Below are 16,633 nucleotides of genomic sequence, written 5' to 3' on the forward strand. Positions count from 1 at the left end.
TCCAGTACGATCGCCTAAAGAAAGAGGCAAAGGAGTACGCGGACGACATCGAGAAGCTAATACAGCAAGGAAAATCGATTCTCCCAACCGTGAGCGACGCTGACAAACTCGAGCTAAACGAGCAGTTGCAAAACATGAAAGAGGCTCACGGTAGAGTAGCTGGTATCATAAATGAAAGAGCTCTGGCTCTTCAAAAGAGCATCGACGAAGCCGAAGAATCATTGGCAAGGATTGCCGAAGCGGTTCAATACATGACAGACGTGCAGAAAGAGCTTCACGAGCTTAATAAACCGATCGGTTCCCGCGTAGAAGACGTGGAAGCTATGCTGAATGCGTACGAAAAGATCTTAAACGATTTGAAAGCGAACAAGGCGAAACTATCTGATCTCCAATCGGTCAATGTGTCTGATCTTCACGGGGTATTGACTCAACAGGACGACCTCATAAAGGCTATAGAATCGCAAATTGCGAAACTTCGCCAGTTACTTCTGTTACGACAGCAGTTCATCGCTTTGATCACTGATATTACGACGTTCATTGCTAAGTACACGGAGATCGTTCGAGACATCGAGAACTCGGGTCAGACCACGGAAGAAAAGATCAAGAGGTAAACTTTTGCTTCGTATTATTTATCCACTTTGTTGAGAATGTTGTGTATTTTGATCTTTATACATTTTGAACAAATGAAATATTTATAAGATTGATGAATATTTTGTTATTTCTGATTAGCGCATTAGGCTGCTGTAAAGTATCTATAATAGAAATATTTAACAATTTCACCAACTTTTATTTCAGTATTGATTATCCTTCGTAATTAAATATAATTGTTCCCATTTTTATTCAGATACGACGATGCCATTCTAAAGATCCAAGAATGCGAGGCGACCCTTGCAAGTGCAACAGACAAGGGTCAGCAGATTGCAGCAGAAGGTTCGACTGCAGATAGAAACAACATAACGGAACAACTACAATCATTGAAGCAACAACTGCAAGGTCTAAGAAGGGCCGTGGAAACCCAGAGGGAGCAACACGAATTAGCTGCGGCGGAACACAAGAGACTCGCGAACGAACTGGCCGAAATTCTCGATTGGTTAGAAGATAAAGAGAAAGAAGTGAAATCTAGGCCTCTCTTGGAGAGAGATCCAACCAGCGTGGAAGCTGAACTGAAGAATCACAACGTATTATGCGAGGCTGTGAATGAACATCTCGACAGAATCAGAAACTTGAAAAACTCTGTGCCTCATGAGGAAGGAATGCCTGGTTCGTTGAAAGAAATGCTCAGCGAAGCAGTGTCTCTGCTGACCTCCTTGCCAAGAGAAATGGAGGAACGTGGAAATTATTTGAAGACTAACATGAAACTCAGACAAGAGTATGCTGCTCTTACTGAGAAACTTCGAAGTTGGGTTCGCGAAGCAGAGGTTAGACTGGAAAGCGACAAAGATGGACTCGATTTTGAGAATATCCTGAGCGATCTCGAGGAGCACAAGGTTCGTATATATCGAACAATTTGATTAAAATGAAATAGTTCGACGTTAACAGCTTGAAAGTCTTGAAAATCATATCTGAAATATATAATTCAAGATTTGTCAAAATTTTTTAATTAATATCGGATCACGTTCAAAGTGATTCAAATTATTTGCTACACTTCTTTACTGTATTATTTCTTGCAGATTTACTTCAGTAGCGAGCCAACGATTCGCGAGCTGGTGTCTCTGCAAATACAACAAGCAGGTGACAAAATTTGGCCATCATTGACTACGTCCGAGCAAGAAGAATTGAGCGCGGAACAACAGCAGCACACTCAATTACTGAAGAACACGCTGAACACCGCAAAATCTCAACGTGCCAGATTGGAACAAGGAGCTGAAACTTGGAGAGACTACACGCAAACCCTCGAGCGAGTTCGAGCTGTGATCGCAAGGAGTAGATTCACTGACGAACCTGTCACGACTCTGGCTGGATTGCAATTTAACATCCAGAAGATCACGCACGCGCTCAATGATATACAGGTTAGTCGATAATCGTCGCACATCTTTTGTCGTTAACAATTACAAGACAATTAGACGATGTTTCTGACCATTTACTAACAAATGTTATCACGTATCAGTAGAAAGAAACAAATTTTTATCTTTTGTTATAGAATCAACAGTTCGAATTGGACCTTTTGAACGAACGCAGTCAAGAAGTGCTTCGATTAGCTGATGCTAATAACAGAAAGACGATAGAAACACAAATCGCTGAAATAAGTACGGAATGGAAAGAATTGGTTTCCGGGTTAGAGGGTCGCAGAGACGCTCTCGAGGCGCTCTCCAAACATTGGGAAGATCTTGAGGCGCAATGGTCTGTGATTGAAGCTCGTGTAAATGTCATTGAAGAGAAGAGCAAACTTTTGGATACCGTAGTTCGGTCTAAACAACACTTGCAAGACGTTATCAAGGCTTTACATGTAAGCATAACATCTCTCTAATAATTGGATGGTGATAAAAAGAAAACTGTTTTGATATCGTAGGATTTTATCTTGAAATTTTATTTACTTTCTTTAGAATACAAGTAATTCAATTAGAAATCAAATGTTTAATAAAAATATGACGTAGTAAAACGCAAAAAGATACTTTATATGTATAAAGACCTTAATTAAAAAATATATATATGTATTACTTTGTGAATCTTATTAATCTTGTGTTTTACTGTGTACAGGAGCTGGTAGCGGAAGCGGAGAAATTGAAACCGATGGCAGAGGAAGTGAAAGATCTATCAGGACCTGTTCTAGCGTATCTGGCAGCCTTCACAGAGGCACCAGCCCACGCGCTCGAGAAAAAGCTGAATAAATTGCAGAATTCCGTCGAATCGTGAGTCGAAACTGCTCTTTTGTTGTTGTGATGTTCCAGAAGCACTGCCAAAGACACCGTATCGGTGTCACCAGAGGATCATATATTTCTTGATTCGCGAACGCGTTTCTTTCGAAGTCGAGAAAACTCTTTACTTATTAAAATTTATTCCACAAAGCGTTGATCATTATATACGGTTTATATTCCATTCGTTTCTCGTAATTTTCCGTTCTTATTAGAAGACAATTTTATATCTGCTAGAACATAGTTTCACACAGATCTACTATTCTTCGATTATCAGTTACGTTTTTTTACTCCGATTTTATTATTATTAGATTTTAATTTCTATTATCAAGTTAAGATTACATATTTATCTCTTCTATTTTCTTCCAAAAAATCATTATCCAGCGTTCCGCCAAACTGCGGAATCATCAACAAAGGAATCATGCGGTGCGATTGTGTGCAATTTCGACGCATGTGCATGCGTGTGTATGCGTGTATGTCTGCTTATGCATATTACCATCCCTTCGAAAGGGCTAGGTAATGTCTGCTTCCCCCACCCTTTCATATATTTTGTTTCAGGCTATCTTCGCATCGAATATCAACATATTATTTATTCATATATGTATATGTTCTTGCAATTCTTTTCTGACATGGTACTCTTTTCAGGATAATTTATTTATAGCCACCAATCGTTAGAATTCATTTATTATTCATTCCATATGAATCTATAAATAGTGAATTTGAGTTTCTGCGTTAAAGGCTCGTTCATCTTACGCACGCTGATATTTCTTTCTTCGAGATAAATAATATCGAGAATTCGATTTCGAAACGTTGATAGAACCGGGAAGGCGGTCTCGTTGAAATTTTCGCCGAAGAATAGCGAAAATTGAAGAAATAAAGAAACGATGTCGAAAGAAGGGAAAGGACAAGAGTTGTAGTTTCTCGATAGCGGCAGATTCTTTATGGATTACGACACGTATCGATTTAGCATGCATTACGTGTCCTACTGTGTTGTGTCATAGCCAAATTAATCCCATGACGTAATTAGGCCTTGGAAAAAGTTGTGCACTGCGTGTCGCGATATGCATTGCATCATAAAATTAATATCCAGAAACGAATATAAAATAAGCCGACCGGAGATGCCGATCTTATCCGAATCATATTTCATCCAGTCCATAGACTTTAAAAAAGAACTGGTTTGTCTCGATTAATAATGAACGATGGTTCGTGATTATCATCGCTGCTGAAGTTAATCTCAATCAGCCGGTAACTCTCATTTTCTATTCTAATTGAAACGTATCTATGAACTGATCAAATATGTTCACTGATATTTCTCAGTTGTTCGATCTTCGAAAATAATTAAAAAAGAATAAAAAAGAATGGAACTTTTTAAGTAGAACCTGATTCATTCTCTGAATATTAATTAATTCGATCAATAATTCCTTCCACGAACGAATAGAGCCGACCAAAATACAAATATTTAATGAAACGATCTGTATAAACATAAAAGAGGATTATTTTCTCCAATCTCACTATACGATACAATAGTACACAACAAATAGACTCAAGTATATAAAAATACATAAATGGCAAATCTTGACACGTTCAAATTTCCTATAAATGCACAAAAACGCCCGCGATTCATTACGCCTACGACAGTTCTATTTCCACTGATGCTGTTTGTAAACATGTTTCGATAGATTGCGCAACGCGTTTCCCGAGTAATTCGCACGACGTCGTCGTCGGGTCATTAATCGAGTGACATTAGGTAATCCGTGACTCTCTGCATTATCATCGATTAGAGAATCGCACGTGAGGAGAACAAACGAGAGAAAGAGAAAGAAATAAAGAAAGAGAGAGAGAGAGAGAGAAGGGGGAAGGGAGACGGTTCGGAAGACCTTGCACGCCACCGCGGTATGTTCTCGTTTCGAAAAGGGGTTGCATTCGCCAACCCCGCACCGAATCGTGGCCCTCGCTCCCTCAGACTGCTTGGTTGTCGATCGAATTTGCACTAAATATAGATTTGACGAGGAAAAGTGAAGCGACCGCCGTGGCGGCACGTTGGCCCGTTTCTGAATTTCATGGCGTAATATCCGCGGCACGGTTTGCACACGTCAGTTACCATTCGTACGCGGCGCCGCACACTGGAAATAAAGCATGACGAGAGAGTTTGTGGTTGTTAAGTAGTCGAGGTTGGTCCGCGTGTCCTTTCAACCAACCGCTTATTAAATTATCGTCTCAGATAGTCTCAATTATACCGAGTCGTTTACGCGAACCTGACGTTCCGTGGTTATACGACCGTGTTGAAGAATATCGTGATTTCAAGGATTATCCGTGCGATAGTAAAGGATATAGTAAAGTGTATAAATCGATTGTGATTCCAACGATTTTTCCTGCTATAGCAAAGATTATGATAAAGTCTATAAATCGAATTGCAAGATTTTGCGCAAGATTGAATCAATAACTTCGGTGTCTATAATCGGATCGTGGATTTAATTTGAAAAAGTGATTACACGTGAATTTGTTGTGTTCTATTTGAATTGTATTTGTCGAGGATTTTATTCAAAGTTTATTGTATAGTGAATCGAACGATATATAAGAGTGTCTGACGAGTATCGCTGTTAAGTTGTGCAAGAGCCGAACAGACCGGCAAGTGCGTAGACGCACGTTGATGGTGAACGAGCACGGCATGTCGATTGACAGTACGTAACAATGAAATTTTTACGGTCGTCTATCGGGATAATCGGATTGTACGCGGTTATTGGCTTAAATATTATGACCGTTAGCCCTCGTAGCCTCTCTATCAGCAATCGATACCGAAGCGGAACGACGAAACGTGTTTCGGTGCAGCACGTGTCTGTTCGGCGTTGCCGTCGCTGCAATGTAACAAAGAAATATTCCTGAATCGAGTGTCGGTCGTGTTACGGAAAATTGTGTAGCAGTGATTGTTTACTTTGCTCTTTTCGATTCTTCGTTTCTGAACGATGATACCGATGGATCACTGGATTCTACATGACAACTTCTAAAATAGAAGTAAAGTTTCTACCATGAACGTGGAGGTGACTGATACGCTGTTTGATCATCTTCCTTGATTTATTTAACCTTTTGTTGCTAGAGATAAAGCTTCTTTAATAGACTCACGTAGATATTCCAAGATCGCTTCAGATCGATTTTTAGATGCTGATAGTACTATTTTTATCGTAGATTCGTATCGTGGCTTCTAGGGTTGATAATAATAGGATTCGCAAGTTCCATCGTCGTTTTTTGCCAGTTTTATGATATTTTATTCAGTCGTTTGCTTCGTGTCATCAACGAAGTTGTGCTTACGAATGAAAATATACGAAATTCCGGTATATATGTATCATACACAGTATCGACGTGATCAAGTCCTTATAAGCCTGAAGAATTACTTGACTGTGTCGTGAAACTTAAAATTGGTACGACCCAAATGAAGCGAATGACAGCAATACATTTAAACTGCAGTGTTAGACAGAGCACGCTATGTCATCCGGTTTTCATTTACTTAAATCAATAGTTCAAATTCAATAGTTATAAGCAGACTCTCTACATTTACTTACACAGATTCATATTTTTATAAATAGAACCAAGGAAATAGAATCCAAATAGAAATTCGTATCGCTGCTCTTCTTTTTGAATATTCTTCTTCTAAATGCGAGCGTTTTGTTCCAAATTTCCTCTACATTTCTACGTTCTTGATGTCCCTTATTCTACATGTACGTAAGAAGATCCATACAGTCTACCAATAAAAGTTCTATCCAAAGGTTAAATGTCACGCGATTCGCGAAGATCTCTGATTCGGATGGAAATCTTTGTTCCTTCGTGTGTTGCAACATCCGATGCAACCTTTCGATTCGCATTGTAATCATACAAGATTCGTTCAACGTGCCAAAAAGAGTAGGAAACAAGCGCGATGGCAAAGATCTTCGAGCCAATGAACTCGCCTTGCTCCCGAGGCGTGTTTGCTCTGCAAAAGACGAACACGATGGATAAGCATAGGAAAACGAAGCAGACGAAGATGAGGAGAAGAAAAAGTCAGAGAGAGCTATATTATTCTTAGGAACAGCGCGGCGTGCGCCGCTTTTCGGCTGTCGTCGATTTTCGTTCCTGTCCGGCTTGGCGAGCGTTTAAACGTAAGCCGCATGCGTCGCGGCGCCTCGCCAAAAGGAAAATTCAAAGCTAACGCTATTACGCCCTTCTAATAACGTTTCGAACCGCGAACGCTGCTGTTTAGCTTGATCGTGCCGCGCCATACTGTTGTCCGAATTTAATTTCACGGCGGATTTTCAAATATCTCACGCGACTCGAACGTCGTCTTAAAGAAGTCGGTTTTAAAGAGGAACGACTCATCGTCGTGCCAGGCAGGGATAAACCGAAGAACGAGATTTGTCGAGAGATTGACAAATTTATCGATTCGATCACGAGGATCCACCACTGTTACTGAAATTGGTATACACGTACCACCTTTTTGCCGTTGAATCTCATCGCCGATAGATATTCGTTCGCGTGTTTCTTCAGGGATGGCTATTTTCCTTGATCTTTTTCTTCTCTTTTTTTCGTTCTAAGAAAGTTAGATAGTTTAGATAGGGACTTTTATTTCATTCGTCCAAGTGTCCTTTGGTGTTAGAATATTTCAAGAGGACAGTGCTTCGTTGGAATATGGTGGATAGATCCTGCAAAGAGTGGATCATTCGATCGGTGTTACGGAAATATCTCTGTGCTGGAGCACATTGGATCGAGTCGCATGCCCGCATAAGGATTGCATCACGTGCACGAGATACTTCCGGAACTTGCTGCCGGCCGCGATGTTTCAAGAGCAATAACCATCGTCTTGCGAATATTTCAAAGTGCAGTTTCTATGTAACGCCGCGCCGCGCAAATTCAGACAAATCAAATGACCAGATTTGCATAAATTGCAATTTTTCTCTCGTTCGTAGAGCAATCTCGATTATTTGAAATATCGTATCGTATTAATTTATGTAGCGCACGTTTAAAAAGATATTATCTATTTCGAGGATATTGAAAGCGAGAAAGATCGAATGAACATAACTAATTAAGCTGTTGTTCTTTTCTTATTTAATCTCGTATTAGTCAGCGACGATACAGAGCGCAACGCGTTTCGTAAATTTCTGTTCCGTCTTTATAATACCACGACCGTCGGCTGGTGATTGCACCTTGTGTTAAACGCCGTTCATTATTAGCTACGATGATGTCATCGTGGGAAAAGAAACGCGTTGCGCGTACGAAACTTGACATTGACATCGCGAGCCCTCCTCGTATTCTGAAATTCCGCTTCCGGGCTGATACTTGCAGACGTTAGGGCTTTCTGGAACAATCGTTACATACAACGTTAATCAGACAAGTAAAGAACAATTTGGCAACAACTTATACAACGGTGTCGACTGTTCTTCCTCTTCTTTTAGAAAATATCTTACTAAATCGTGGCTTCGATTCAAATTGTCGAGATGAGTTTGTCTGATTTCTAGAGGCTTCTATGTCATATTTTATTTCTTATTAGACTTCATCTTGCAATTACAGTAACCCGAATGACTAATGAAAATTGCATCCTTAACGCTGATGTCATTGTTGATCAACGTGAAACATCACGAAAACACGATGCACCGGTTCGTAATCGAACATGAGGCGAATCCAAACGAGACGATGACTGATTTCGACGTTTCTCGTAGCACGATACACCTATGGTGATGTCGTCATCTTTTATGAAAACTCTTGGCACCGCTCTCTATCAAAACATTCTTTGATCTTCTTAGCTACAATGAAGCAAATTCAAGCAATTCGTACCGCGATCCAGTAAAACAATCTGCTCTTCTATAAACTGCTCTATTCTAATTTGTTATATCGGCGTTTCTCTATCAATATTTCTTTGTTCGCAAAATATTTTAAATATTATATCGTGCATTTGAATTATCAGTAACTACAGAATAATTTCTAAATTAAATAGAACATTCCAAAGGATGAAAATGACAAGTAGCTAATTGAATCCTTAAATATACACAGATTGTTAGAAAATAACAAAATCAAATCTTCGAATCGACCAACCGGAATTGAGGAACAGGATTTGTAATAAGATTTCAATCTCGTTTGTTTGTCGTTTGATAGAAATTATATAAATCTTTTTCCTAATTCTTTTCAGTGGAGGGCAGCGTAACTTTATGTAGAAACGTGGACTCGAAGATACTCTGATTCTGTTACTTTATAACGAACTCGTGTATAATTCTATAACAAGTTAAGAAATTATACTTCTAGGAATTCGATATAATTTCAAATATAAGCATAGCTAAATCACGACTAAGGATAGAGCAATTCTAAAACAAAGTGTGAAATTCCAATAAAAGAATAATTCCGGTTCCGACATGTAACCAACAGTCTCCTCACACAACCACACATGGATCGTTCGTCTACTTTTAGCCAAAGCGTCCTCCGCTCTGGCTGGAACGAAGCCAACCATAGTTGAACCAGCGACACGCATTTCCGATTCTAATTTCGTCGCACCTCTGCCTCGGACAATTCCTTCTGACCGATCGATCCGGCGTATCCACCGCCTTCTTTTCTTCTTCGTCTCGTGACTCCTTCGTCAACCTCTAGCCTACAAGTAGGCTGGACAGGAGCGCGATGATCGCGCATTGGCACGCATTATTGGAGACTCGTAGGCCACGAGAAATATGCTAAAATCTATTTTTACGCCTGGCCTCCGTGCACAAGCACGCTGCTAAGGGGCAAATCGTTTTCCGTTAGTAAGGTAGCGACCACAGGCTCGCCGACGGTCACGTTGGTATTCCCTTGGCTCTGTAAACACTTCTAACTTCCGACTGGATCGTGTACAAAATACACGCGTATTCGTGAACGTGTACGTTGCTCGGTATCTTGCGGAGAACACGCGTAAGTTGTTGCTGTTCGAAGCTTGTTTGACGGCAGGCTATTTCAAACTTTGTTACTGTTACTTCTTCTTTTAGTTCTAGACAACTTCGTTTCGCTTCGTGCAACACGATATTAAAAGCTATCGAAGCTGCGAAGTTTCGAATTTTAATCCTAGAAGACACGCTACTATCGCTAGAAACTCCTTTGGCGCCAGGCTATTTCGTAATTTACATTTCTGTCTCTTCGTTTCGTAAGCAGTGACGGATGCCACCAAACTTGTGAAAGCTCGAGCTTTGACCTTCGAGGAAGTGCCATTTACGTTCGAAGCTACTTTGACGCCAGGATATTTCACGGTTTACGTCTACGTCTCTTGGTTTCTGCGCCGCTTTATTCGGATTTTTCTTTTGTAACGCGCACTTTCCGTTTCGAGTATTTTTATCGAATCATTTCATTGCGAATTTTTTCATTTCGAATTCCATTTCAAATCTTCACAGCTCGGATCGTTATGTTTCGAATCTTTTCACCTGGAATCATTTGTTTCCGAATCTGTTCGTTCGAACAAATTTTATTATTTTTACGTGATAGACCTGTCATGGGATGGGATCATCGCGGTTCAAATCTCGACCTCGAAGGAACATCGAGAAAAACGATAAAGCCTCACATTGCGTTTAAAACATCGTTGCATACAAATATTCTTACTCGAGGAATATCATCGGAGAATGAAAGAATTCGGTGCTCCTTGTAGGCTCATCGACTCCCTGCAGACGAAATCCAAGAAGGCGGACGAGGACTTGGAGGCGTTCGAAGGCACCGAACGTGAGATCGAGCAGCTGAGGAAGCGTTTGAACGAGGCGCGAGAACGCGCCTCGAACCTTTACGTCTTCGGTCCGAATCAGGACGCGACCGAGGAGGAGCTTGACGAGCTACGCTGGGCTGTCGAGCAGCTCCTCGACAGCACGAAAAAGTTCTCAGGAAGCACTAAGGCGCGGTACCAAGCTAGCCAGCAGCTGGTCCCTAGTGATCTTGCTCAACACCTGACAGCCCTCGAACTTTGCGCTGAAGCGACGGCGCAAGCGATGGAGGAGAAACAGAGGGAACAGAAACGGGCTAGAACCGTCAGGTCGGATTACTTAACCGACCTCGACGAGGTTCAAACGTGGATCAGACAAGCTGAATTGAAGGTGCAAGACAGATCCATCGAGCCTGCCCCTCTAAAGGAACAATTGAAACAGGTGCAAGACGAGTTGGGCACGATCACCGACAAGCTCGAACGATTAACGAGAAACGGCCGTACCATTGCGGAGAATACGAGGGACGATACTGAGAAACAGTTGATCGACAGCACCGTTCACAATGTCACTGAACAGTTGAACCAAGTTAGGAACTGGCTGGACGAGAGGAAGCAAGTGGTAGCTGACACCATTGACGCTTGGCAGAGATTTTTGACGTTGTACGAGGCCGTTAAGGCATGGACCGAGGAAAAGAGACAGTTCCTAGTTGAGCCATTGAAGCTCAGCACTCTTGTGCAGGCTAGGCAGAGGCTGCACGAGTATTCGGTACGTCCGAAACACGTCTATCGAACCGTGATCCTTTCGACTAGTGGAGAAAGCCAGGAGAACGTGGGTTTCTGAAGTTAGAATTTATTTTCGGTCCTTCTTTGGGATTGGCCTTTGTCCGATCCCTTCGTCTGATTTTGTTGCATAGAAACATCCCTTAAATATTCTATTATCTATCGTCGAACAGTTGATATATGCACAATGGTTACAAAGAACTTTGATACACCATTGCATTTAGTATATTTACATACTAATTAAGTAGGTCCAAGTATATTAAATTTCGTATTATTTAGTAGTACTTTCGTATGACTACAAAGGTTTGATATTACTGGGAATAAAATGTAGATACGCTCCGTTGAAAAATATACTTTTTGCAGTCATTGTGAGTGACCACAATTACTGGTATATTACTGTAATATTCTATTCTTGAAAAAGCAATATTTCAAAACTATATTTTCGGAGTGTAATTCCCATTGGACACGACGTACAACCGGGAAGCTTCAATTGTAACAGCGACGCAGACTATACGTGCTATGCAGACCTAGAGTTCTTCGAAAACACACGTTCCTTTGCATTTCATTCCACGAATGGAGAAATCACGGTTCGGTATTCGTACCTATCTTTCTGTCAACCGTTCGTTCTATTAATCCTCGTATTCGGGGTGGGTTTGCAGACAGCCGTAAAAAGCTGCAAACAGATCAACAAGAATCTCAGTGATATGGGTAAGGAGCTCGAGAGTATCGGTCAGGTTTGCAGCGTGGGCGACTTGCCCGAGAAACTACTCGAAGCTGAAGAAGCTAAAGTCCAAGTAGAGGGTCAACTGTTGGAAAGGGTTGGTTTTTCTCGATCGATCAGCGAATCTTATTTAGTTAGGGGCGGAAAGAACGTGCGTAAGATGAACATCGTTTCAAACTATTCGTTTCAGAACGCGCTGCTGCAAGAAACTAGCGAAGAATGGGAGCAGTGCGAGCGAAAGATGAAGGAAGTGAGAACGTGGATCGAGAAAGCGAAACAAAGTCTCGAGTCGCCGCAAAACAAAAAGAAACCATTACGGGATCAACATAGTATAAGGGAAAAAATGCTGAGCGATATCGCGATACAGAAAACGAAAATTGGCATGTCGATGGAGAAACTTCAGGTTCACTTCCGATCTGGCATTGGTGGCGATAGTCGAATCGGCGAAACGGTTGACGAGCTGTTGGCCGAGCTAGACAATCTTAATACCAATGTGAGAGAACAGACTACGGCATTAGAGGCTTGTCTAGCTCAGATTGATCAATATCAACAGGTTAGAATTGCTCAGAGGATTCTTTCTTTTCTTTTTTTTTTTTTTTTGCTCTAGACTGGAGCTGTATTCTTTTGAAACTTGATTGCTGATCCGATTAGAATTTTAGGGAAATTAGCTTTATACGTAGGAAATAGAGAAGTTTAATCGGAATATAGGAAGTTTTATCACAGTTTCAATTAAGTCGAACAGATAGGATAAATGAACAAAATGAAATAATGGTAGTGAAATGGTTAAAGGGTATAGCAAACCTTATTTTTCTGACGCGTTGCCTTTTTACGTAGATGGTGCTTCGAGGTGCATAGTTGCATTTGTTGCACTATAGAAAATTCGATTGCACTCTGTTCAGATGCATCGAAAAAAGGATGTAATTGCATTCTGCGAGCGTATTGCTATAAGAAGAATGTAATTACGTGTATAAAAGGATTGTACAGTCCCATTTTACAAGTGCATTGTTGCTCCGATGAAGAATTGCATATAATTCCTTCGGATTTATCCTACAGAAAGGTGAAACTTCAAAGAAATAAATGTGCTATACCATTGATCTATTTTCAATCATCATATTAGAATCATAGTACCGGGTTTTCTAGAAGTAAAGGGGATCAGCAATCGTTTCAATGACGCCCAAAAGAATACGGCTGACGTCCGTTTGTCGTTCTAGGAGATACAACAGTTGAGGCAACAGATTATGCAGGTGGAGCAGCAACTGAGGACAATACTGAGCCCGACGTATCTGTCCGCCGATAAGGAGAAGGCGTTACAGGAGCAACAGGTAGGTTTGTCTTGATCCCACCTTTTTACCACCTGCACAAGTGCGCTAAAGCAGCAAGTTGATTTTTTGCATCTGCTCGATACCAACTGAAGACCACCACCAGGATAATAATCGCGTACTTTTCGAATCTCTCCCTTGAAACGAGTTGTTTCTTCTTTACTTTTTTTTTTTTTTTTTAATTCGTATATGTATTAAATTCGTGGTCGGGGGTAGTTTTTCATCGATAAATCACGGACTTCTCTCTGGCATCTGCTCTCGAGACACCATGCCTGCTCTCAAAATATTAATTTCGCAAGTGACTAACAATTAACCGTCGATCGAGCCAACATTAATTCCTTAACCGCGTCAGGGTAAAATAAGATTTTTATTGGCTACGGATATTTGTGAAGAGACTTATACTTCCATGTATATTATCATTTCTATTGTTAAAATATAGTTAATAGATTAACGCGAAGTGGCCAATATAAATTTGTAACATCCATATCAGAATTATACCAATCAGAATTTGGAAACATTTTGATAATCCATTTTGAAGAGACAGAGGTCGACGTACCTTTTTCTGATTATAATTTCAATCAAGGTGTTTCCGTTTAAATTTCTCCATGCCAATATCCTTATTTTCATTTCATACGCATCATTAGAATTATTTCTCCTTCCTCCCCGTAGCTTTTCTTAAACAATTCACCAATGCTTAACAATATAACATCTGTTAATAACATGAAACATATATAACAATCGCTAAACATCTATTCACATCTTTCTCTGACTTTCTTTAACTCTGTCTCTCTGTCTCTCTCTCTCTCTCTCTCTCATACACACACTTCTTACTACATTTTTACATCTTTCTCGAAAAAATAAGTTAATCTGTAATAACATCATGCCGATTCCATTGTTTGAAAAATTGCGAATTTATATAGAAAGAAAAAGACAATCCACGTGCTCTCGTTGAAATTTTAATACAAAAATATTGATCGTTCTTTCGTCAAAGTAGCGATTGAACGATCAAAATCGAGTTCGTGTATTCGCATGCTTAATCATCGTGGTGGTACATCTGTTACGCGGTATTGGTTGGTATCATGCTCTTGACTAAGGTTTTATCTCACCTGTTCCTTTTGTAACTGAGAGATCAATCGGTCATACATCACTGTTCACGCACGTCTCTGCGTTTATTCGTCTGTTTCTCTACTTTCTATTCGTATCTCATGATCCATGTATACATCACCATACTCTTAATGACACACCTATATGTTGTTTCGTGATGGGGTTTACTTGATTTTGCTTGTTTTCTCTTTTCTTTGTATAACGTCACGTGTTTCTATCTTATTTGTACTTTTCTTTTCTCGCCGTCTCTCACTTGTCTATACTATCTATGTATCAATGAGTGTTACAAGAATAACGCAATTCTGAATCTTTTCGAATTGCACCGCACTCTATATATATTACATATATATATACATGTATATATATATATATATTTATATCCATAGAGTAAATAGAATATGAAGGAAAAATTGTAATAGTCGCACAAAGATATGTAAAAGTCGCATCAGTATGTGTAAAAAAACGAAACGAACGAATGTCTTGCAACGTTTCGTCCACCACACACAGAAATGTCTGTTTCACACACCGTTTCACAGTAGGCTTTTTCGATCGAGTTTCTGTCGTTCACGAAAGTAGCGCTCAGCCGAACTTGTACATTACGATTCGAATGTATACGGAACGCGAGCGTTCGTCCTGTCGTGTCGAGAAACGCTAAGATCGACAACGAACGCGATCTATACGTGAAAAAAAAAAGATGTATCACGCAAGAAAATCAAGTGACCTCCAAAACGCGCGCCGAGACTTGTGAGAACATAGCGAACACGAGTCAACGCTTCGAAAGACCAGTCGAACTTACCTCAATAATTTCTCTTATGTTCATTCGTTTCATTTCTCTTTCTTGTTCTTTTTCATTTAACTTCACATTGTGTTCGCTCTTTTTTCTTGTTTAACTTGTCTTTAATCCATCGCATCGGCTATTTGATTTACGAACATTTTGTTTGCTGTACCTTTTCCCGCCTCTCCTATAAAAATACGAAAATCCGTCATCCGTTTCACGTCCCACGTCCCGCCTTCTTCGTTTCGTTTCTGACCATCGTTTCTGCTTCGCCATCGTCGTCTTCTGGGGTACTGCGGCGTCCACACGATTATTAATCGTCTCAATTACTCTCCTTTGTTCTCACCTTTCTTTGGTTTCTCGGATCTCTGTCTCTCTTCTCTTTCGATCGAAATTTTGTTCACGATTTTTCGTCCATCTCGCTCGATCGCTCGGCGTGTTGTTGTTTCTTCGTTTGCTCTGTTCGTTCGTATAGATCTGTCGGGAGAAGATCAAGTCGTTGCAGAGCAAAATCCAGGCGCGTACCGAGAGATCGAAGATCCTCGTGCAACGTGGCAAGCCTGATCCAGAACCGTTAGATCCATGACCAGTTTGGTCGTTTAGAGTCGATTGAGATCGTCCAACGTTCTCGCGATTCTACGTGATCACGATTTTCACAGCCATTAGTGTCGTTCCTCGCGTTCTTTTCTCACCCGGTTCAATTCCGCGCACTATATCCGGAGCGAAGGGTACGTCGACACCAAAATGGCGACAGAATCGAAGAGATTCGAATTCTTCGAGTTTCAAAGAATCCTGAAGTCTTCGACCTATCGTGGAAAAATGTCGACGTTCGTCCTCGTCCACGGAATGGAAACCGATCGATTTTTAATACCTCAGGATCTTTTTTAGCGAACTTTATATTATATATATGAATGTATGTATGTATACGTATATTGTCTATATTACATTGTATCGAGCAAACTTTTCCTAAAACGTGTTATTCGTTCAGGCATAGAGAGCAGAGTTGCGTTCATATAAAAGAAAAAAAAAAGTAACAAAACCAATTTACCAGTATACTGTTTTAAAAGAGAGAATAAAGAGCCCTCTTTATCGCCAAGCAATCTTGTATTTCTTTGCGAGCTACACCACCGCTGATCATAACGTTAATCTAGCATACACGCATATAATACTAAAACTCTCCGACAAAAGGGAATTCTAATCTTCCAACAACCCCTTAATCACGCCCCTGACCACATTATTTAACATAGAACCACCCCGATCTCCCATTATTTCCATACCGACTTAACATCTTATCTGGTTCACCCCTGCCACAAAAATCAAACAAAAAAAATGCAAAACAACACAAAAAAAATAGAAAAATGTCCCAGAAAAATTGACGTATGTGTATTCCATTGTTGTGCCTTGGCTGTTCCTCCG

General features: G+C 40.4%; 1 protein-coding gene across 3 annotated transcripts in view; it reads left to right on the top strand.

The window, feature by feature from the left end:
• LOC100648310 (muscle-specific protein 300 kDa) overlaps positions 1–16,633 on the top strand; it is an 80,488-nt gene that overhangs the window by 45,051 nt on the left and 18,804 nt on the right. For 2 of the 3 annotated variants that reach the window (XM_048407825.1, XM_012320330.3), the window contains 10 exons: positions 6–607; positions 845–1,487; positions 1,671–2,009; positions 2,141–2,446; positions 2,698–2,849; positions 10,474–11,284; positions 11,958–12,116; positions 12,210–12,572; positions 13,231–13,341; positions 15,693–16,313. In XM_048407825.1, the coding sequence (XP_048263782.1) occupies positions 6–607; positions 845–1,487; positions 1,671–2,009; positions 2,141–2,446; positions 2,698–2,849; positions 10,474–11,284; positions 11,958–12,116; positions 12,210–12,572; positions 13,231–13,341; positions 15,693–15,803 (3,597 nt within the window). In that variant the 3' untranslated portion in view covers positions 15,804–16,313. Of the gene's footprint in view, positions 1–5; positions 608–844; positions 1,488–1,670; positions 2,010–2,140; positions 2,447–2,697; positions 2,850–10,473; positions 11,285–11,957; positions 12,117–12,209; positions 12,573–13,230; positions 13,342–15,692; positions 16,314–16,633 lie in introns of those variants that run through there. The other variant, XM_048407789.1, reaches the window with a different exon arrangement.

The sequence above is a fragment of the Bombus terrestris genome, chromosome 1 (genome assembly GCF_910591885.1).
Source record: "Bombus terrestris chromosome 1, iyBomTerr1.2, whole genome shotgun sequence".
NCBI lineage: Eukaryota > Metazoa > Arthropoda > Insecta > Hymenoptera > Apidae > Bombus > Bombus terrestris.